General features: G+C 40.7%; 1 protein-coding gene across 1 annotated transcript; it reads left to right on the top strand.

The window, feature by feature from the left end:
- The first annotated feature begins 13,628 nt into the window (after positions 1–13,628).
- si:ch211-184m13.4 (uncharacterized protein LOC798560 homolog) lies at positions 13,629–15,196 on the top strand. The gene is made up of 3 exons (XM_041951415.1): positions 13,629–13,989; positions 14,358–14,872; positions 14,951–15,196. The coding sequence occupies exons 1-3, from the start codon at positions 13,629–13,631 to the stop codon at positions 15,113–15,115; spliced, it is 1,041 nt and encodes a 346-aa protein (XP_041807349.1). The 3' UTR covers positions 15,116–15,196.
- The last annotated feature ends 9,332 nt before the right edge of the window (positions 15,197–24,528 follow it).

Here is a 24,528-nt window from a genome sequence, read left to right on the forward strand (position 1 = left end):
AAAGAGGCATGGCCACGATGACTGTTTCTTGGTCTTGCTTCAGTAGTACATTTCCTGCCCTTTGCATCACAGATCATAACTAGACAAAAGACAAGGTTTCTATACATGATAAATGTTTATAAGGAATTATAGTTTTCCTACTTTTGCAGAGACCAGAAACAGCATATTCACGGCCTAAACACCAGTGAATTATTAATTATACATAATTTTGCAACCTGGGGGTCACATTATGTAAAGCTTTCAGCTATTTCTGCTACACAAATGCCAGTACTTGCTGCCTATGAGAAATTACTGGTTAGGGGCTTCTCAAAATTATTGAGTTTAAACAATCTGAACAGGAAACATCAGACCGTGGTTGAACTGCTTGCAACTCATAGACATATGGAAGCTGTAAGGAGGGGCTGCATGTAGACACTGTTTGAATGTTGCCAGCCACTGATATAATGTGACTATTTGCCATTATTTACTCTCCAGGTCATTTTTGTTGGATGTGATATGTGATATTCTCAGTGCATGTTTTTTCCCTCTCTTCCAAAGGCTGACAACACATGAAAAACACATTTCAATACAAATAACAGCAACATGAGTGATCCTCCTATGGCTCAAAAATCACCTGTACATGTAAATAGGTCATTGGTTTTTATACTCTGAATCTAAAATACATCTCAGTGTGCTTGCTGCTTCTGTGGTACATCCATGATCAGATAAGAAAACTTGGATTATTATATATAGATTTTATCCCTAAACAGAGGGGGCGTATGTGCGCATCCATTCCTACATGGGATAAAAATGCAGTGGAGTTGGAAAATTCCATCCACGGGTTACTTGGAAACTACTTCTTTCCCTCCCCCTTCTGTTCATCGAACACAATTGTTGTCTACTAATCCAGTTTTGATAGCATTTGGCACACTTTCTTTGGATCACAGCAAGATGCTCAACTTCCATTCTGGTCTCCCCTAGGAACCTCTGAGCCCAAGAAAGCAGCCGACACCAGGTCGCGCCAGAGCAGGGGGGTTCTCTGTATCCTCATAAAGCACAGAAAATTATTTTTTGATTCAAGTCACCCCTTGCCACATGCACAGACACACACACACACACACACACACACACACACACACGCACACCGATCATCAGTCTGTTTGTTAATTTCAGATATATGCTGGATATGTGTTTATTCTTGTCAATCTGTTATGTTGTTAAATGTTGCAATCACCTAATGACCCCCCTGTAAGGCAATAGAATATAAAATATTATGTCAAAGGCAAAAGCTTTTTCCCTTTGTCCCTCCTCTGTACACCCTGATCCAAATGGACAATGCATCACTAGGCCTTGATGCCTCAGAAGTCTGGGTTCATTAAAATCTTGAATGAGTGCCAAAGCTGTAGTCATAGATAAAAGGAATATGAAAGGATAACGAAATTTATGGATGGCAAGTCACCACCTCACCCTGGCATTTATAATAAACAAATGGTTTCTGTTTCCAATTTAAATTTCTCATTATACTGTGACTTTTGGAAAATGTGTTTTGATTTACCAACATTTTATCTGAAAAACTGTATAATTGATTAGATTTACATGGCTCTGATTTTAATGCTGATCGCCTGCCTTCCCCAACAGCCCCCACCCCTACCCAACACTCACCAGAAAGAATGATCTGAACTGCTCCTGAGGCACATTAACATCATATAAAACAAACCTACATATCAAACAGTTTTTTTTCTGATAAAATAATTGGCTTTAACCAGCATAGAATCCAATTCATCCCTTTGAAAGAAACTTCTGTGAGGCCACCAAAAAAAAAAAAAAAAATAAACCGGTGAGATAGACTTCACAGCCCGAGTGAGATGGACATCAATGCAGTGTGCCAGCAATGGCTATATTAACCCATGGCTAAATCCCATCACACAAATGTCAGTGTATCCGTTATGAAACCATGACATTTAGATCCAAGGTCTCCATTGTGGTTTTAGAGGGAGCTGATGTTTGTCCATTCTTTGCATCCATCAAACCTGCACACAGCCTCACAGCTAACTGTACTCTAAACACAGAAAGGTTAAAGATCATAAGGGCTTATGTGTGTAATTTTATTGCATAATACATAGTGCGCTTTATATAATGTTTTATGACAGTACCTTCCTCTTGAGCATTATGACACAAAATTTCTTTTTTAATCTAAAGTATGACCAATAAACTGTACACACATAGACAAATTAGTTATCTTATTTTGAAAAAATCTTCCTTCAAAGTATTTGTATTTAAAGAAATAGCTTAAGATCTTTATACAAATTTTTTTTATTTTGAAAATAAAGAACAGCAGTGTTAATCTCCTGATGAATAATAACACAATACTAAATGTTGCCTATTTAGCACTTGTTTTGTAATTAATGCTAAAAGCGTCATGCTCATGCTCCTCACTTACCCCGTACAACCTCCCCAGACGTCACCACCATCACCACAACACACCAGGACAGGCCCAATCTGACACGACCACTCATGAGTCATGTGCAATGAGGAGCAAAAACCACATTCAAGAACAGGACAACGTGTCATAAAGCTCTCATGTTAAGAGAGCAACACCTATAAGCCACTTGGCTGAGAATCACGAGATGTTTAATTATTGCCTCCTTACATTAGCTTGGATCCCCCCCCTTAGGCATCAGTTTGGGGGTCAGGCTGAGGGGTGGTGGGGAGGAGAGGGGGGCCGAGACTGGTGGAGATGGTGAAGAGGAGTAAAACCCCTTCATAACCAGATCTCTCTCTCACTCTCTCGTTCTCCTACCAACAGCAGTCCAGATCAGGAATTACAAATGATATCATGACAATTTTTCACGCTCTTCAAACCAGTGATGTTTTACCGACTCATTTGCTATGATACCTTGTTACGGATCCAGCTGTGAATCAGGGACGTGTCATGGGGCTAGAAGCCCACCTCCTGCTGAGCCTGGCCAATGACCTGGAAGGCAATAGGGGATGCCAGTGCCTGCAGCATGTGCTGCACTGACAAAGCAGCAGGGCACCGTCAAAAACCCTCTCATACAAACTTTGCAGATCACTCCGTTTTTAACAGATGAGTAAGCACTGGTGCTGACTTTTTTTCTCTGCCCTAACACACAGTTTATGGATTTCCCTTCGCGAGTCTGTGGCTGGGGTTGACGCATAGCAAAACCCTTGCCCACAAGGGGTATAGTGTAGTGGTGGATCTGGGATAGAAGGATGCAGATAGCATGTGGCAGGGTCACTGCGCAGGTTAAGCAACAATTCAGCTGAGTGCCTGTAAAGGAAGTGGAGTATGGTTGGAAAAGACCAGCACACCAGCTAAAAAGGCCACACAATCCAAATTAAACTTTGGCCTTTGAACATAAATTGCAAAGTCCTCTCTATACTTGCAGTAGTTCAGCTTGTGGACTTTAACATGAGCAAATATTATTGAATACTCCTCATCTTCTTGTAATATATGGGAATGTTTTGAGATATTTCTCCAAAAACACACCAATCCCAAACAATATTGTGTAATCCAATGAGACAAAGCAACAACTTAATCCATTCATTAATTTTTGCATTCTTCAACAGGAATTCAATGAGGTTAAGGTTGTTTGGGTTTCCAGATGAGAGCCCTCACGCAATCCCAGGCCCTGATGACTTCTGCATTACTAGAATGATGCGGCCGGGACTGATGGAGCTGAGCGTGTCAGGAGGCATTAGCCTTCACAACCCAAAGCTGGTGTACAAAACCAGACTGCGCCCCCTGACCCAATCCACCGCCAACTTACTGACCCAGCAATCATGAGAGAAGCAGCAAAAGAGAGCGAAGGAGCGATGCTACAAAGGAAAGAAAAACGCTGGGGACAACCAAGGTGAGGAAAATAAGATGAGCACGCACTCACATGAAGAGAAAAGGCAGAGATAAGAGAGGCAAATACAAAAACTGAGCCTCTGACTTTTCTGCACGTTACCCAAATCACAGGAAATGGTTTTAAGGGCTTTTTTTCCCGTTCGGTTCACTCTGATTCCCCCTCTCTCACTTCATTTAACTGAATTAATGAGCAGGTCCGGCCAGACCTCAGAATATTAACTTCCTGGGCACCCGTTATTTTGCTGAGGAACTGAGCTTTTGTTGTTCAGTGATTATTGTATTTTAATTTTACAATAAATAAACATGTTTACTTTGGTAGGCTTTCAAGGGATGTCAGTGTCAAAGATCTCAGTGGCTAAAACATGAGATGCACAGATGCAAAATGTCGAGTTTTTAAACATCAAGCTCTTATAGTGTGGTGTCACTAGCGTTCCAGTGTGTGCTGGATGTGAGCTTATGAATGAATGTTCCCATAGTACTCTCCTCTCAGCACTCTGACACGGAACAAACACAGTGGGATGGCGGCCTCGCAACACGACACTGGCGGACCGAGAAACACCTACATCAGAGAGGACCTAAAGCTGTGTACACATGGTTCACCTCAGGACGGACCTGCGTACAGCACAATGTCAACGCTGGACTCCCTCTGTGCACTCTGTTGAATGCGTCTCTCTGATGGTACAGTAGACAGCGTTCCCATAGCATGCTGCAGGCTATATCATACAGTTTACAGCGTTATGGCAGTAAAAGCGGTTTAAAACGTGGCGCTTTTATTTAACAGCGGCAAGAATAGGCCTGCTTATTTCCATATGTTGCACATCCCATCTGATTTATGAAATGATATGAGTTCATTCATTATTCATATTGGTAGTGGAGTTATTACCATTTTCCCGTCAGGCTTGCCACTGACACCATAAACATTATGAAATCACAGTTCGCCCAAGGCGTTGCTGCTGCTGTGAAAAGTGGTCACAATTGACTAGTTAGCACAGGCGTGCAGTACACTGGAGACAAGCACTAAATGCCATACAAGTGACCCGTGAATTTTTAATACAAGCAAAGTGGTGACAATAAGACAAGTGACGAGGAAGAAAAATGACTGAGGAACTGAATATTACTGAGGCATGCTCTGCTTAAAACTGGGCCGGCTCCTGTTATTGTTGCGCCCTGAGCTCGCACAGGGGCAAGAGTGCGTTCGGCCAGTGTCCTCAACCTTAATGCAGTCCCAGATGTACTGTAGTCACACCAGCACCACAACATCCAATCAGCACGCTCCGTTTACAGATGTCCTACTATGATTATAAAGCCATATTCTTCCAAAATGAATAAGAATTTCACACCACAGCAGACTTAGTTGTAAGCTAATTTGTCACAGGCTTATCAAGGCCTATTCATCACCGATCTAGTAATTACCAGAATGAGCTACAGGATAACCCCCCTTTGTCTCCTTCTTTTCTCCCCCCAGCAATGGTCAGCCTGTAAAACCAAGATGTGTTGGCACCTTTATGATATAAATACTCACACACCCAGGGCATAAGAAAGCTGTCAACAGAACATTTGTTTTCCATTTTTCACCACCCAAAGCACTTCAAGCTGAGGGGGGAAAAGGAGACAAGGCGTTAAAAATGTACCGCAACACTAACTACTCTGCCCCTTGGTGAATTTTGGTGCTTAAACAGATGGGGCTTGAATTGGTTCCCTTTTATTTAGTGCAACGGGAGTGTCCGAATTTCCATTCAACAAGCTCTCACCTCCACACATGCTTGGATGTGGTTGGCACATGCGGATTGGAGGCATGAAACACACACGCTGTACATTCGCACATGCTTGATTATGTGTGTGTGCTGACACGCATACACATACACACACGCGGCCGCTGCTATCCCTGTTCTCTCTTACTGCCCATTCATCACTAAACTTTTAGCTGATTGAAGAACACAAGTGCATGTCAAGTGAACTGAAAGACAGGGGGTGTCAGAGGTGCGTGAGCTGACCCACGCATGGAAGTAAACTGCTATGACTCCCCGCCCCCACCCTGCCATAAATAGATCAAAGCACATCTGTTTCTGTGTCCAGCAGCCACACATCTATAATTGCAAACTGGCCTTAATGGCTTAGAGCGACCCATCAGATGCTAAGCAGTTTGGACACAGGAGATGCTAAAGCATATGAGCGGAGTGCAACCATCAGTAATCGCTGGACAGGGAATTCTCTGGAGCCACAGTGGCGGTTGTCTGGTCTCTAGTGCACTGAAATAGATATCACAACTTCAGCCCAGGGATGGAGGCCCTGAGGGGCCGGAGCTGGCCACACAGCTGGGATTGTGGAGCAGGGTAGACCAGTGGTCGGAGGCTGGGATACCAGTGGGATCAGAGATAGGTGCGGAGGACAATAGATTTAGAGCAATATTAAGGCTGGACAGGGTGTTCCAGGAATGAGTTTATCAGCGGAGCAGACACCTAACCCAACCTTAAAGGTTCTGTTTTAGGCAAAAGAGAGATGCCAGAACAGTTAATGGTTTGAAATGAGGTCTGGGAGAGTCCGAGCTGGTCTTGGCTGAATGGATTAAGCGCTGAGTGACGAGAGAAGCCTCAAGTTGGCCAGTTGTCACAGTGTGACACTGATTCGGCCTAATGAGCGTAGTGCTGTCACCGCACATCTGCCTCTCATTCACTTGTAGAATCTGGCAGACTCAAAACCTGCTGGAGTCGCTGCTAGATGCTGGAACTCGAGACACCTCCACCTCGCTGCACCAGCACTGGTTGCCAGATTACCTAACAGGAGCCTAACAAAATAACTTGTACCACAAAAATCAGACAAAAACAACACACACACATTTTGACACATGCCTTGTCATCCACCCAGAATGACAACGCATGGCAGGAGCTGCTATAGCTGTCGAGCAGTAAAAAAGTCTGAATGAGTAAAGAGTGACAGCAATTTTAATCTAAGCAGCTTTGAAATTAACTAAAATTAACTAAATTTACATTTACTGCCATTTGCTTGCATGTAATTGCAAACAAATTCTTCTTCTATTTCTCACATATAACACATTTTTTCTTAATTTATTATCCTTTTTATGATCCACGTAGTCATCAAATCTAATTAATTAATGAGCATGACTTTCTTACTAATTACATGACAGGTAAATTCTCACTCAAATGACACCCCATAGGTATCTTAGATTTATTATTACATTTAACAAATGCCACATTGTTTTTGACATGCTCGATGTGACTCAGTTGATGAAATGCTACAGTAATGGAACTGGAGTGTACGTGGTAGATATGAGCCTTTCTGTTGATCAGAAGAGACAACAAGACAACGAGAAAGACTGTACGTCCTGTATGTGATAATGATGATTAGGTCGTGGTGTCTCTGATCTGCAGAGGACAGCGGTCCTCCCATCTGTCCTGACTCTGAAGGCGTCTCTGTAGACTGAGCAGCTACTCAAAAATTCCTCATGGGCATCCTCCTGGAAAATAGCACAAAGGTTTACTAAACATCATTGTGGCGGTGGCACCAATTATTGTTAATATACATCAAATAGCCCCGGCCGAGTCCGAGAAACAGACTGATCACTCCAATGACGGCAACTGTCAGTCTGAAGAGAGCTGTTGAAATAATTAGTCCATGCCCTGTGAATAAAACAATAATACAACAGCCGAGATGACATCCAAAATATGCACATCGCCTCAGATGACCTGAAAACCTGCCACGGCACGGACCGCAGAACAAGGCCACATCTTCAAACGCAGGCCGAGTCAGTGGCCACAGATGAATACAAGCTTTGTTTAAGTGTAGTACGTATATGTTGGGCCAGCATCAGTGGAGAGGAACAGTGAGCAGAAATACAGCCCTTTTGTCTGACCTTATGTTCACACTGCCTCTGTGAAGCGTCGTGTTAACAATTTGCTACAATTTCAGCTTGGTTTTAGGCTTCGTTAAAATCAATTACCAATTAGTTAAACATTAACTTTATCATTTGTTAGAGATTTACCTTGAAGACCATAAGACCACGTCAGAGACAGCAGAGGAGGACAACAGAAACCCAGGTCACACATAAGTATATGAAACATTACCATTAACAAAAAATGAGAGACAAAACAAAAACAGAATAAAACCCATCAGCAGAAAAGGGAACACCAGAGGCCACGTGTCCGAGCTTTGAGCTTCAAGGACTGTTTTGCTGCAGATCCTGAAGATGGTGCTGCTCAGCTGCATTTCTCATCTTTTCAGGTTTTCTGGAAAGAGCAGGAGAAGTTTACACCCAAAACCACATTGCATAAAAAAAAAAAACAGTTTTGTAAGACCTCCTGTCGACTGGTTTCAGCTCCCGTATCCATGCTGCTTACAAGTCCCTGACCAAGTCACTCTCAATCCCTACCAGCCCCAGGGGTGCCGGACTGCAGCTGACCTCTGATTCACCTGTGGAGGGAAGTGGGCTGACAGGCATGAGGATCAATGATGTATCAAATTAATAATAAAGTAATCTAAAACCATTTGAGTCAGTCAAACTACAACAGGTCACGTGTCTGTAATGTGTTTTTGTTTGTCTGTATGATAAGAACTCAGACTTGTTTGTGTCCACTACAGTTCCAGCGCTGTATTCATTATTCAGGAATGATCAGCTCAGGATAGACCACTGCATTTCTTCATTCATTTACGCGACGCTGTAAACGAGCTGCTGGATTCTGAGTCTTTTGCTTTTCAGTTTTAACATTTTTGTGTCACACTTCATCTTCCCGGCTACTGAAGCTCTGCGGATGTTGTGAAAGTAGAGGAAAAGTGCTCAGCATGTGACTCAAGCCGAAAGTGACCATTTGACTATTAGTTCATAAGAAATGCTCACACTGAAACTGAGATTGATTGTTTTGTTGTGATGAAGAAAACCCCTGAAGCCCCTTAGAAAGTAAAGCAAGTGTTTCTTTTGTTTTTTTCAGGGCCACTGCATTTACAAATGAAGTGACATGATAAGTAAAACAGCACTGAGGACATTTTTCAATGCTATTTTTGCTGTTTGCTTTCTGATGGTTTTAATTTACTATATAAGATGACAATAATACCATGTCCTGGTTTCCAGCCGTAGCAACCTTAAAAGCTTTCAGTTCAGAATTAGGCCTTGTTGAATGTTGATGTGTGTTTCATTGTGCGTTTTTTTTGTTTTTGTTTTTTTTATTGTTTGTTTTTTGGTGCTTTTTGCTTGTTTGTTTGGTTTGTTTTTGTTTTGTCTGAAGCTGCAACAAAGCGTTTGCTGTCACACTGTTTTTGATGATAAAATGGCCAAAACCCAGGAGTAACTTCTGAGGTACTAAAAATGATGCCTCTGGCACCAGTGATCAGACCACTAAAAGTAACTGAAGTGTATGTTTTTTCAAGTCTTAGCAATCAAGAAAATACTGAATCCCTCAATGTGTATGGACCAATCAGACCTTACCATCTGTGGGTGCTCTTATGAGTTGTGTGTGAGTTTGTGTCTGTATGTGTGTGTGTGTGTGTGTGTGATGAGCCCATTAAACTGATGGGTTTATGTACCATGAGACTTTCCTACATGTGGGAGAAAGGTGGAATTCACAGTATGTTCATGGGTGTGAAGTCATGAGCAGTTCAAAAGGACACCAGGCACAATGAGCTGGTGTGTGTTTTTCACAACCAGCTTCACTAGTGTCAACACTGTGACATGTTGGATTAAGAAAGGCTCACTGTGAATGAAAGGGATAGTAGGCATTCTTTAAGACGCTGTCCATACACACCTGAGACGGCCAATAATGATGGTCCTTCACACTCACACAGCCTCGGTCAGAGCAACCCGATTCCAAAAAGGTTTGGACGCCGTGTAAATCATTTGCAAATTAACTGCGTTCTGAGCACATGTAGTAACATCCTTTACACAACCATGTGTTCACAAAGAGGTGAACCTCGCTTCATCCTCGCTTGTGAATGACTGAGTCTTTCCAGGATGCTCCTTTCATACCCAATCATGATACTATCACCTGTTACCAATCAACCTGTTTACCTGTGGAATGATCCAAACAGGTGTTTTTGAAGCGTTCCACATCTTTCCCAGTCTTTTGTTGCTCCTGTCCCAACTTGTTTGAAACATGTTGCTGCATCAAATTCAGAATAAGCAGATATTTACAAAAATCAATGAAGCTGATGAGGTCAAACTTTAAATATATTGTCTTTGTACTGTTTTCATTTGAATAGATGTCACAAAGGATTAGCAAGTTCTCACATTCTGTTTTATTTATGCTTTGTAAGTCGTAAAGAAACACTTTACTCTTCATCGTCTTATTACACTCACACCAGATAAGTCATGTAGAGCGGAGCAGTGTGCCAGTCCCTTTGTTGGCTGAAAAAAACAACAAATAGCTCATCAGTGGTAAAGGTGACAAGCGTGAAGCAAAGTGTGAACGGAAAGTCTTCACGCGAGCATGGTGGAGCAGGGGACAGGGCCCGAGTGGGGCAGGCGGCGGCTGGTGCATGGGGGGAGATGGTGATGATGAGAACAGACACGAGCCACATGAGGCCCCCTGACAATGCAGGAGTCCCCTGCGGTATGTCCAGCAGTCTACTTACACACACACACACACACACACACACACACACACACACACACACACACACACACACACACACACACACACACACGCAAAAGCACGTATGCACACAGACACGCAATTTTAACACTACAGCAGTAAATTTGTACAACAGTATTAAATTGCAAATATGAATCACATAAATGTAAATCTTAAATGAAAAGTGGTTCAAATCTGACGTATTTTGTACAAATTAATTCTGTTCTTCAGAGTGAGAGGCACTGTTTTATTTTCTGTTTGATTCGTAATGATTGCACTCCCTCTAGTGGTGGTATGTTTTATAGCAACTAACTCTGGAGGCAAAAATTGCAACCATATGCACACATATACTGTGTTTTTTGCACATATATATGTGTGCGTGTGAAAAAAATCAATATTACTGAAGAGTCATTGTCCATGAAGGGGTCGGCAGCAGCGCGGTGAAGTCGGTTTGCTAAACCGGATTTAAATTTCAACTGTGTGGGGGAAGTTTCATACACAATTCATTTTGGCAGCGAAAAACATCCCAAATTTGGTTAGGCACCGTTTGTGGAACCACGCTGGCTGCTCCACACATGTTGCGGACACCAGAAGTCATTCCCAGTTTGCCTCACCAACACACCACCGGTCCCCCTCCACCATGAGGGTGCCTTTAAAACGATATGCCTTCTGGGGTGTTCTTTTATGGGCTGCGGTTGCACCATTGACTATTGTATAATTCTCTTCAAATCAGTTTGTTCCCCCTTCTCCCCTCCCCCTTTTTTTTAGCCCACCCCTGACTTAACAACCAGAAAAAGGTCACATTTCTGAGAAGTGACTCCCATGCATGTTCCATGCTGGGTCGTCACTTTCAATTTCCTAAGACCTTTCATGTCACACACCCATCAACCCAGAAAACTGCAAACACACTACGCACGACCATGTGCGCCACTTTCATGGCGCTGGTGTGACATATCTAATAAAATACTTTTAGACAAAATATATGTACGAAGCAGTCCTTTTGACTGGATTACACGTAGGTGTTTGTATGTGCAGAGTTACTCCAAAAACGAAGGAAGACATTGTTTCAGGTTCAAGCTCATTGATTGCATAGCTCATTCTGGGAAGTGAAAATGCACGAGCAGAAGTGATCATCTCCTTCTTTTCATGTCCTTCTGCAGTATTTAACACTGAGAGACCCTCAGGACCCCTAGCGAGCGCTCACCAAACGACTGTCCTTTCCTTCTCCAGCACACCGTTCAGATGGTGTCTACGAGATGTTTAACTCCGAGCCCAAAATTAATGGAGCATGAAATGTAGGCCTGAAGTGCAGCAGGCTCCTAACCTGCAGGTGACATTGTCTACATGAAGGTCTCATTGTGACCTAAGTGAGCTGTATTATAACCGCATTTGACTGGTGACAATTAGTGACCTTTTGCCTATCCAGCAGCCATCCATTTCAATTACACCAACCTGGAAAGCTTCGGTGGGCGAGCGAGATGAGATACTGTAGCCGGTTCACTTCTGCTGTAAGCCTGGCCACTGTACTGTACTTTGATGTGATTTAGCACACTGCCAGAAGGTGTGTTGTGTCAAATTTGCATTTCGATTGCAGTTGTTTAAGGGATAATAATAAAACAGTGGTTATTATGTTGTGCTCTCATCTTCTTCCATTGTAGTCGTGCTAACATCAACTGCTCTGAACAGATTATTTTTCTTAATTACATATTTTTAATGTTTTTTTTTATTTACTTCAACTTCTGATCTTCTGAAATACCGACTAAACGAGATAATTTGCAAACTGAGTTGGTTTTGTTTTGCTGGAAAGAAGCAGCTGCATCTTCCTTTGCTGAAGCAGAGTTGCGGTGCCACATCTCAACTGCTGCACCTATTCTCAGAATCTAACACCATGTTTTGGGTTTTTTTTTTTTTTCCAGTTTAGATTGTTCACGTTTTTAATCTTTCAGGGGGTTGGTGGTTGAGATGTATGTAGCTGAGACATTCTTCACACTGTGAGTGATTCATCCACACATCACAGGATTTTGACAGCTTTGCACAAGTACCAGCAGTACAGCTTCCTCCTATATCTTCCATCACCTCCACTTCGGGCCTGCCTGCCTTCACCTCAGATACATAAAGACCTGAGAAACCTCAGCGGCGGGAACATCATATAAAACCTCACACTCTATCACTTCATCTGACCTTTCTCAAAAACACTCTATACTCACTCTATACTCACTGCAAGCAAGAGCAAATACATGCATGTTTTTATCAAACTGTAGCCACTATACATAACACATTACAGATGCTTCTGTCCAATGCATTACAATTTATGCATTTAGCCTCTATGCAAGCAAGAGTTAGATGTCATCATATACGTGTGCATTGATATGGATACTTCATGCACGCAGAGAAGCAACACTAACGCAATCAGTGTTTGCTTAATCTCTCTTTCCCTCCCTCTCTTTATCTCTTTGTCTCTCACACACAAACAAGAGTGCTGTAGCACCCCTGTGCTCCAGACAGCGAGAACTGTGAGGTCCGCGCTCAACCAATTCTGTCCTTTCTTTGTACTGAAGGTGGCAGCACAACTCCCTGGATGTCTGGCTGACACCTCTCAGCGGGTGTCCGCACACCACCAGAGCACAACTCATCTGCTCACAGTGTTCATATACTGTACATGCAAATGCATCGGTCAAATTTCATTTGGAATAGGATTAGGAACTTTCATAGAGATTAGTGTTATATTAATAAAGATGACATATGTAAGATGAATTATAAAAACGATAAAACAATACATGGTACTGGTTTGTAATAGATGTATTAATTAACATACTATGAAATATTAAAATAGAGGGGAGAGTAAATCACGTGTTTCAGTGTTGTCTGTGAAAAGCACACTGTGCACAGTGCATCAGATTAACTGGGGTCACAGTGTGACAAAGCTTGACAGACACATGATGTCAAAAAGGAGAGGTGGGATTTGAACACTGCATACAACATTTTCAGAAGTATTTAAAGTATCGCAGCTCAATTTACAACCACAACCACCAGACCCAGGAGGATTAACAGTGAGTGAACTTGGGAACTGCATCTCTTGCCGTGAGTACTCTATACTATGATGATCTTTATCTATAGCTCACTGGTCTTATATCTTGCTTATGCACGCTGACTAATTTTGAATGCTTTATCATTTTTAGTGTGATCCTTTCCTCAAAATGACAGGTGGGATGGCTGTTGAAAATATCACTCTGGACACAGCTGAAAACTCTCCAAACCAGAGCGGCTGTGATGTGTTTGTCTACCAAAGAGCTGCAGTGGTCCTCTTCCCAATTTTCTATTCTGTGGTTTTCATCATCAGTGCATGCGGCAACAGCCTGGTTCTCTATGTAATCTGCCAGAGGAAGCAGAAGTTTAACTCAACCTCCATCTATCTGGTCAACCTTGCTCTGTCTGATACCCTGTTCACTCTGGCACTGCCTGGCAGAATTACTTACTACATCCGCCACTTTGACTGGCCCTTTGGTGACCTTCTCTGCAGACTGACCACTCTTCTCTTCTTTGCAAATACCTATGCAGGTAATGTTAATGCTTCTGTTGCTATTAACGCTAATATATCTTTCAGTGTGTCTTCTACACATGCGCAACTTACGACATGAAAGCTTTATTTTTCCATTCAACAGTATGAGTTCAAGAGCTCATTTAAAACTGCATCAAATCTACACTCCAGTTATGTGAAGCACAAAAAGCTTGTTGACCAAAATTTTAAAAGTATCAGAACGGGTCCAGGATGGTGAAAGACAAAGTCTTGACAACCCAACCCATTCAGCCTAAATTCATGATCTCTACCTTCAGTTGTTATCTGTGAAATTCTGAATTTGTTTTGCCATTCTGTTCTGTATGTATTAAGCACAAACTGTTTTACATACTGACTATATTTCCAACAGGTATTGGCTTCATGACTTGTATCAGTCTAGATCGATACTTGGCCATGGTGCACCCACACCGGCTGCAGTGTTTGCGGAGTGTGAGGGTGGTTCGCAGGGTCTGCTGCCTGGTCTGGGCTCTGGTATCCCTGCAGATAGCTCCTCTGCTGTTCCGCAGCATGCTGCATGAGGACCAGGAAAGACAAACCTGCATGGAGTACTTCAACTTTGAGGGCTCTCGCTTTACCCCTTATCTCCTGCTTCTCGCCTGTGCCATCTCCTTCTGCTGTCCGCTCATGATCATCGTGGGCTGCTACGCCAAGATCAACCTGAAGCTGCGCGCTGCAGCCAAGCAGAACTCTGTAACCGGCCGTTCAAAGAGGAATCACAGGGCCAACACCATTATTCTCCTCATCCTCCTCACCTTCCTCACATGCTTCAGTCCATACCACCTCAACGTTATGCAGTTTATGTCCAGAAAGATATATCACCAGCCAACCTGCGAGGAACTGAGGGCCTTTAAGGTGTCCTTACAGGTAGTAACTGTGTTTGTTCATTTAATTTCAAACAGTCCATATCAGCTTTCCTTCTCTCACTCTATGCTCTCCTCGCAGGTAACCGTCTCACTAATGAACTTCAACTGCTGCTTGGACCCAGTCATCTACTTCTTTGCTATTAAGACCTACAAGAAGCGGGTGCTGAGCCTGTTTAAGGACTATCTGTACACTTCTGGCGCCTCCTCCAAAATGACAGCTGAGAACAGCAGCAGCAACACCTGAGAGAAACCACAGCTGGGCTTGCAGGAGATACGCCTACGACCACTGTCACAGAAAAGACCTAGTTTACGCTGTTAAACTCGAAAAAGGCCTATTTTTGTCTCTCACATTGATGCTGTCTTTGGAAAGGATGAACAAGTCTTTCACATAAGATGCTGTGACAACTGTGTATGTACATATGTACAGCTGTCACAATGTCACTTAAAAATCTCTTCACCTCGTTAAAGTGCTGAGATGTTTAAGGGGATACAATAATATTTGAGAAAACTATAGAAAACATCCCATTTCTATTATTTTTTTCTTTTTACATGAAGGTGTGCATTATTGCCTTTCTTATTCTTACTGCCTTTCTTGTCATGTGTCCCATGTATTAACAGTTGTGTCGTACAGTAGCATTCATTTATTTTAAGTAACTTTTACTTTGCGTTAGTTGGTGTTTGTAGATTAGACGGCTCATTGTTTGATTGTGTATGTGTGTAGGGTGAAGGAAATATCCTAGATAAATAAGCTTAGCTTTTTTTTTTCTTTTCTACTATGTAAATGTAAATGTTGTGTTCATTAATGCGGTACAACAGCAACTTTCACTTCCTTTGTGTTTTTCCCTCGTGTCAAGTCATGTGGAAAAAAGTTTAATGTGCGTAGGTTGATGTAATTAGTTTATTATTGGACACTGGAGCATATTATTGGACAAATCAAATGTGTGCTTTCCTCCTATCAAAACCTTACTCCAGTGGTATCCACAGTACTCAGTATTTTACATTATGCAAGAACTGTCAAAATGAGAACATGTCACATTTGTCTCTTTTACACCCACATCTGAGTTCTGTGTGGGAGTGCATAGATGAATACGGTCACCACTTCCTCACACAGCTTTCCTGCTCCCCCTCAGAGGCCTCATTCCTGCTGGGTCCCGCATCTTGTGGTGTGGCTGCTGTATTTGTGTGTGTGCGTGTGTGTGTGTGTGTGTGTACGTTACAAATTCAAGCAGGTGTGCATCTGTCTGTTTATAGTACAGAGTCCCAAATATAAATTTAACCTTTAACATTTCCTGAGTTTTTGGAAAAGCTGCCCCGTAATTTTGCATAGAAGAAAGTAATGTGCACAAATTGAGTCATGAAGCGTTAAACTGGTTTGAATGATTACAGGTGTGTTTCAGAATTACTGTGCAGTTGATTTATTTGTCAAAACACAGAACACACTAACAAGTTGAAGCACTAAATTTTATAGATTACTCACTCAGTCAATAAGAGACAGTAATATGTAATAGATGACATTGTTGTATCCTCTTGGAGAAAAATAACAGTATTGTCTTATCTGAGCACATGCAGTTGATGGTAAGTGCAGATGACATCTGCTAATAAGATTGAACTGAGCCCTGAATGACTTCAGACGTCACAAGTATCGGCTTGAAATGCAAACTGGTTGAGATACGGATGCAGTAGCATCAGAAAAGGATTGATGCTTTGTGCTCAATTGCAGGACTTTGCAAAAATCTAGTCTAGATGATTCAAATACATGAATACAGGTGGGCAAACACTGGCAATGTGTATGTCTTTTCTTTGTTTAAAAGCAGGTATTTATCATACAAGGAGTGCTCAAGCTTAGAAAAGAAAGCAAGACAATCCAAAGGAACAGAGACGTAAATCTGGGTATCATCTGCATAAATATGTAGATAGATAGATAGATAGATAGATAGATAGATAGATAGATAGATAGATAGATAGATAGATAGATAGATAGATAGATTTATTCTCCAAAGAGAAATTTTTGTTAGGCCTAACAATAGGCCTAACAAATCTTTTAAATAACTCTGCTGAGACATTGTGACAGTTTGAGATGGTGTTGTTCTAAATTACTCTGTTTTACTCTATCCAGTAAACATGGCCAGAATCACTCCTTATTGATTGCAAAACATTTCCTTCTTCATCTTCAGTGAAAATGAATTGTAGGTTGGGCTGCACAGCTCTTTCAAATATTTTGGAGACAAAAGGGAAGTGGTTTCTTGTAGAGAGATTTGATAATGTGGGCACTGGAGGCAGAGGGCATTTCACTAGATGAAAGTGAGTTGTTCTGAGGCAAAAAAGGATCCACAAAAGGTAAGAGATCTCTAAGTTTACGTTTAGAGGATAAACAGTGTGACTGGCTCAGAGTGTTAAAAGCCAGCTTTCCACTTGTGAGGAGAAGTTTAAGGGTGTTGGAAAAATCATTACTTATGGTGGACCATTAAACCTATATTAATAGATTGTTGTCCATTTGAGTGCAGTTCAACAAGCCTTAACTACAACACTGGCATGACAGAAAAAGCTGATGGTTAATAGGTCAGCAAAATATGTCTTCTTGAAACATCGAGCAGACACATCAACATTGACATTACTTTAGAGTTGTGTTTCTATCAACCTGAGGACTCTTCAGCTAGCTCCACCAACTCCTGAGGGAAATATCTGATTCTTGCTGCTAAATGCTTCACTGCTGCTGTGTTTTTCAGTGTGAGCGACCCCTCTAAGTTGAAAACAATCTGAACTCCAAACGCAAATATTATTATATAAGAGTTTTTAAAAACGTGGCAATGAAAATTAAAAAGATCATCATCAAAAGTACTCAAGGAATCTGCAGAATTGCCAAAGGCTACAATCAGGCCTAGCAATAGTGCTGGGTTTCCACAGCTTCACACCCGCCTCCAGTGAAACATTTGTTTAAGGATCATTATGATTATTGTTGGAATCATTGCTGGCTCACTCCCTGTCTTGACATACCATACACAGATTATAACCATCAGTATATGAACCTGGTTCTGACCCAATCTCCGAAGTAGAGAGGTAGAAACTGACCTTTTAAAATTTGCATTTGATGCATCATGCAGTCGGGCAGAATGGTGTCATTTCATCTCATTAACATGGCTAGCTGTCTGGAAAATGCACAAATAGTGAAAAAACAACCCTAACTTTGAGTGTTATCAGAAGATGAACTTGTGTAATCAGATAAACACCCACAAACCTGTCATGTTTCCTTCAGACAGATCAAACTTTGGTGCAAACATGAGAGATAACACCAGAAACTTTCTGTTTAATGACGCAGCACACTTTCCCTTTCTGCCTCTTCTCAATGTCCTCGTCTCATCACATACTGCATGTGGCCTTAGACCTACTTAAAAGCTATGAGATTGTCAGACCCGTCAGTTCAACTGGCTCTGAAATGACTGCTGTACTGAGAGTCAAAGTACAGAAACACTGCTTTTAGTTTTTATGGCCAATAGCAAAGATCCAGGACAGTCACTGAAAATAAAATCTGCCATTGGAAAAAAAAAAAAGTGAACTGAAAAAGGAAACATCGGCGATAAAACATGTTTGCTAAGGGGAGAGGATCACTCTTCATGAACCAGTCGTCCTCTGGTCCACCTCCACATCCTCACCTGAAACTCCCAAACTGCAAACATTTTTTTTTTTTACTTATGCCAGCTACCATACCTAATGTTAGCTAATGTCAACTACTGTAGCTAACATAAGGTTGCATGTGAAAAACATCAGCAGATAGAAACAGATTTACTCGCGGTTTGGGAGTTCCAGATGAACCCAATGAACCCATGAAAGCTAATGCCGTAGATAAGCAGTCAGTCAGAGGCTTACTACAGTCGGTGTGTGTTCAGATGTCTGATCCAAAACACAAGGGTGGTTAAACTCCTTGTTCCTGTCTCATAATGCGCATGCCAACTAAGCATTATGTACATTTCCACTGCTTTAATTCAATAAACTCAACTCAACAAGACCATTTTGACATTTTCAGCACTTTGTTGTTGTGGATTACTCATCTCAAAAGAATGAAAGAATGGAGGGCTTTTGAAATGCTGAACGTACTGATTTGCTAGACAGCTTTTTATTTCAACTAGTGTTCACTTTGTATTAACATCATAATGCAGTAAAAAATTTAACAAGACAAAAGGGAGCAGATGAGAAAACAAGGAATTAGAGATAAGCCTGCTCAATATAAGCCTGCTTCAAATAAAGGCTTGGTGCCGTATGCACTTGAAGTAAACAAAGGCCCCAACCACTATTTGCGAATTTATGGTATACAATGTTTATAATAAAAACCAAAAGGCAGCTGTCTTGACCACAGTAAGCATCTGACATGACCGTACATCAATGGCGACGGCTTTCATGTGTTCACCTGACGCTCACAAGCTACCCAGCTGACATGTATTAGCTAAGGTTAGTGCTTCTTCCAGACCAACACAATGTCAGTTAAAAGTTAGCTTTAACCCAGATAATGCCTTTAGTGTCATACACGTAGTGTATACGTACATGGTTCAGTGAGTCGGTGCCAATGCTTCTTTCAGTTCAGATTTTGTTTTTAATACTACGTTTTCTTTTCAATGTCAAAATTTATAGTCACAGTCCTGGCTCCATGGACTGCCTCTCATTCTCGTCTCATCTTCATCAACACTTTATTTTCCCTGTTACGCATCAATAATGTGCATTATATCCTTTGCAAATGAATAACCCCTGAGTGCTTGTTGTGAATGGTCGGTATTATTCTTATCGTACATCTAATCTCTCTCTCTTCCTCTTCCTCATCTCTGTTCCTGTTATTTCTCTCTCTTTTATTCATAATCTTCATGTAAGGCACATTGCATTTGCATTAAAATAATAAATAATAATAAACTTGCCTTGCCCTTTGGCATTAGGCAACTTTGTTGTTGATGCACACCCATAGATGCTTGTTGGATTGCAACAACCATTTCCTCATCCTGGATATTGGCAGTTTGTGGCTTCTCATTCTGTCATCCTGTAGCAGCTCCTTCTTCTTACAGATAGGCTTCTGCTGGTCTTGGTTCTGCCTGCCAAAGCCCTCTTCAAATCTTTCTGTGCTACTCCTCAAGACCCCCAAAGAGGAGTTATCAAAGAATGCTGGAGGTGCTGGCAGTGGCCCAGAGCTGAATTCTCTGAACTGTTTACCTTAAAATCCACTTAATCATACCTAAGATTTTAGAAGCTTAAATGAAAACAAACACAGAAATAAGAAATATGTATGTATTTGCTTTACTGTGTGACAGTTGCATGAAAAACATATTTAGCCTTTTGTCTTTAATAACTGAATGAACTGTTCTTCATTGTGACATTAATTTTTGACATGTCTATAGTTTTAAGAGATGGATTTGGCTGCAGATGCTTCGAGGATCTTCTTGACAGAATTCTCAATGCCAGATAGTGTTAGCTGGCTGGCCTTAGCTTACACAAACAACGGGTGTCACAGAGGACAAAGCATGAGATGTCTGCAAGGCAGGGAGCCAGAAGATCCTGATTGTCTCACTGTGACACTTCTGGATGGACGGATTTTGCAATGCATAATATCACTAATACTGACGAAAGCAACATGTCCAGAAGGCTAACTTTAGCCAGTTAAACAACAAATGTAACTCACAGTAGGTGTCTCTTGAAAGCAACTTTCTGAAATTCAGCACTTTGTTGTACTGCCACAACAAAAGCAGCAAATTTTTATCTAATAAAATCAGATACGCTGGTGTTAAGCATTTTACATCAGTAACAATGTACTGATTATGAATAATTCTAGATTTGCACAAGCTTTTCATTACAATATCTTAAATCCTTCTTTGCTTATCCTCCTCCATTAATCCAGCTGGTAAGTTAACACTATCTGGCTAATACTAATCAGGCTGGCTGTCAATAATTACTGAAAATTGAGCCAAGAAGAAGTCTTAGTATCAGTCTGTGCAACCTCCTACAGCATAATTAATCTCCAAAAACTGCAGACATTTTATCACAACTGTAACTACATTGTTAAAGTACAGTAAAACAGTGTTGCGAAGGTTACTTTTGAAATGTAAGAGGTTACAGATTGTAGCTCTATCAGTGTAATGTAACTTCTTACACTTGCACGTCATTTTTCTGGGAAATAAAGCTGAAAAGCAATAAAAGCTTATATTTAAACCAAGCAAAAAATAGACCCCAATTACATCTCGAACACACATAAATAACATGGTGGAGCAGGAGGTACATTATTATATGTGACTGATTGTGGTTACATTAAATTACCTCTAAATGTTTCATTTCAATGTTGACAGCATTTCCACCACTGATCAACAAGCTTTACATTGATCTCTAATGTTCAAGCCCTTTCTTGATTTCATACAGAAAATATTGTTGATGAGTGTTCAATGCTGACGCATAATGGAAGTTACTATTAACAGAAACATTATCTTCATAAACTATCCGTTTTCCTTCACATTTAACATACAACAATTCCCAACGGGTTTAAAAACACACCCAGGAGACGCTGCATGTCAGGAGAGAGCAGCACATATATGTTATGCAGGAACAGCTAAATGAACACTTTACTTCAAAAAGCATATATTTTTTAATCACTCTATTGAACATTTTATTAACACTTCTATATACAGTCCAGGGTTTGAAAGGACAGTTTTCAAGTCAAATTTGACATGATGATATTTAAAGTCTCACATTTGTGCTGTGTGCGTTTTTGGCCTAAAATCTGATCTGATTTAGTATTTTCTGATGGCACCAGCTGGATGAGCAGGACATGCTGCTGTTTATTTCAGAAAGCATTTTATTTGCCACTTTAATTTATAGCAATGATGCTGCTGGAGTGAAACTCAGACAGACTCACATGTGATGTCCACTGTTTTTGGAAACATGACTCATGATATACAGTCTCTAGAAGTGTGTGATTCAACCTTAATACTGAACCAGGAGACAAGTGTATCGTTACTGTACAGCTGGTACACCACAGAAAGCTGCTTTTAATGTCATCAGCTTGTTTTAGAGCCAATAAGCTTCGCCCATGACCCCGGCCCCAGATGTCTCATTCGACCGAGCTTGTTTTTCAATTTGGCAACAATGATGTGCCTTCATCTTAAAGGAAACCGCTCTCACGCACTTCTCATGAAAACTAATGACCACGCTTTGCTTTTAGTATTGGCAGGTACATGCTGCCCTCTGCTGGAGAACACTGAAACACAATAAACCTGTTCACTTTGTTCTCTGAGTTGTAATTTGATTTTAATGTGTCACAGTGAAAAAGAATTCATTCAGACCAAATAAATTTCGTTTGACATTATGTTTTTCTTTTAATTATGACACAGTAAAAGCAAACATAAAAAGCAAATACAAATAACAATGTGTTTTGTATTTGACTTTTTGGCATTTAAAATCTTCCATATAAACATTTTATATGAAGATTAAGGAGAAATGTGTGCAGTGTTAGTCACTTTTAAGTGCAAATATTTTTAATCAGCTCTGTAACCTGAAGACCATCCCTTAATTCTCAGTTTGCTCCTAATATTCATTTGAAACGGCTTGACTACTAAATTTTCTGTATTTGTAAGGGGCATGTCCCATAAAGGAAAACTAGCTTCAATTCAGTCATTTCAGGATTTCAAGTTTATTTCAAGAGGTATATGTAAATGACAAATGATCATTGTTTTTTTTAAGATATGTTGAAACGGAAGATGTTAGTTTACCACACCGGACCATACTGATGTTTGGCATGTTTCAGCCCATTTACTACATTTCATTTACACATTACATTAATACATGAAAATATTCTGCTCAATGACAGAATTATCCAATATCAACATCAACATTTTTTCATGCAGAATGCAATTTTTCATAAATAATAAATACGATTCTTCAGTATCTGCATATGACATGCACAGCAGGGAACGATTAAAGTGAGACATTTGTTCCTATTTTTGTGACACAGTATAGCTCTCCATACACAAGTAGTTAGTGTAACAACTGTGTGGCTGCAAGGAGTGCCAGAGAAGTTGAACATGTGCTACGTCTTCAGCTCTTTGTTCACACTAAAAGTCATTTGGTTTCAAATGGGAAGTAGACTGTTTGAGGTTTATTATCATTAATGTAGCATTACTCACAAACCACCACAAGTAACCCTTGACCTATTGTAATCAAAGAACACATCTGTGAATCCAGTTTTCTGTTTGACACATCACAGAGGGGCTATTCAGAACGGCTGGTGTCATTTCATCAAAATAAAAAAGGGGAACAGCTTCATGCATTAACAGCATTTAGATAGCATCACTAATCATTAAATATCATTAAATCCACCCCAATATGAGACAAGTCTTGTTTTTCATAATACCCCCTCTTGGAGTTTTTTTTTTTTTTTTATAGTCAACATTAGCTGCTGGTTAATGGGACAGGAAACTCACAACCCAACATGTTAAAGCTGCACTATGACCTACAAAAAAAATGAAAACCAACAGTGCAGTTGCCAGTTTTATCAGTAGTGTAGGTGGACAATCTTTGACATTTTGTCTTTGTTGTAGTTTCTAAATGTCTTCTCACATGCAAATAGAGACACAGGTGCAGGCTGCGATGGGGGTGTTGTTGTGGGGCAGAACCAAAGTTGTTATTTAGGAGGAGGTCCAGCGTCATATTTGTGTGGGTTTATCTTCTATCCTTGTGGTTTCTCTTACTTCACAGGATTTTAGACCAGTTATGAAGAAGGAAAGAGTGACTGTCTGAGATTAAAATACATTAATATTTTGTTGGAAAAAGTATGAGGAGTGATTCTTTTTTTTTTTTTTTCTGGTGCTGTTACTATCAGGAAGGCGATCTAACCAACAGGTTTGGTGAGTGATAATACGTGCAGCTACAGCTTTCATTTTCTTCTGATATTCATTTTCACATCAGAAGCAGCATGATTTCCAGTTATGTTTAGCATATTTTATTTCATATTTACCTTCTGAAATAAAATCTGTGGACCTGCAATCTACTGTATTTCATCTGTTTCAGTAGTAAACAGTTACTGCAGCTATAATCAGTAGCAGAACATCTATCAGGCGTTATCTTTTGCAGTTAAACACTGTTTTGTATTTATTTGGACAGTGTCTGTTGTGTCTGTGACTGTCTGTTCTGAGCCAGTTGATCTAAGTTCTGTCCTGCTTACTGTATACTACACAAATGATGCATCATTTAGTCAGAAGTTTGAACCAAATCTGCAGCTTACAAGTTACACAATATAATGTCATGATTGAAAAAAAAAAAAACAGAATCAAGTGCTTTAAAATATCATCAGTTTAGAAATATGGATTCAATTGTGTTACCCAACCTTTTTCAAAGAAGTAAGAAGAACAGCCACACTAGTTTCCTGTAGAGCTTTTGCAATCTTATCTTAACCACGTGCTGAGCAACATCCGAGAGGCCTGCTATCACACTACTGACACCATACATCACCATCTGCAGTAGCTAACAAAAAATTGTACCATGCATGGTACCAATGGCACCCTGCGGATGAAGTCAGCATTAAGCTACATTCATGAAATTTGGTAGAGATGTAGAGGCCAGCGCTATTTTTAAACTTGAAAAGGGTTTTTTTATCATCAAAACGTCTGCAAAACCAAATTATTGGTGTAACACTTA

This window comes from Chelmon rostratus, chromosome 13 (genome assembly GCF_017976325.1).
Source record: "Chelmon rostratus isolate fCheRos1 chromosome 13, fCheRos1.pri, whole genome shotgun sequence".
Taxonomy (NCBI): domain Eukaryota; kingdom Metazoa; phylum Chordata; class Actinopteri; order Chaetodontiformes; family Chaetodontidae; genus Chelmon; species Chelmon rostratus.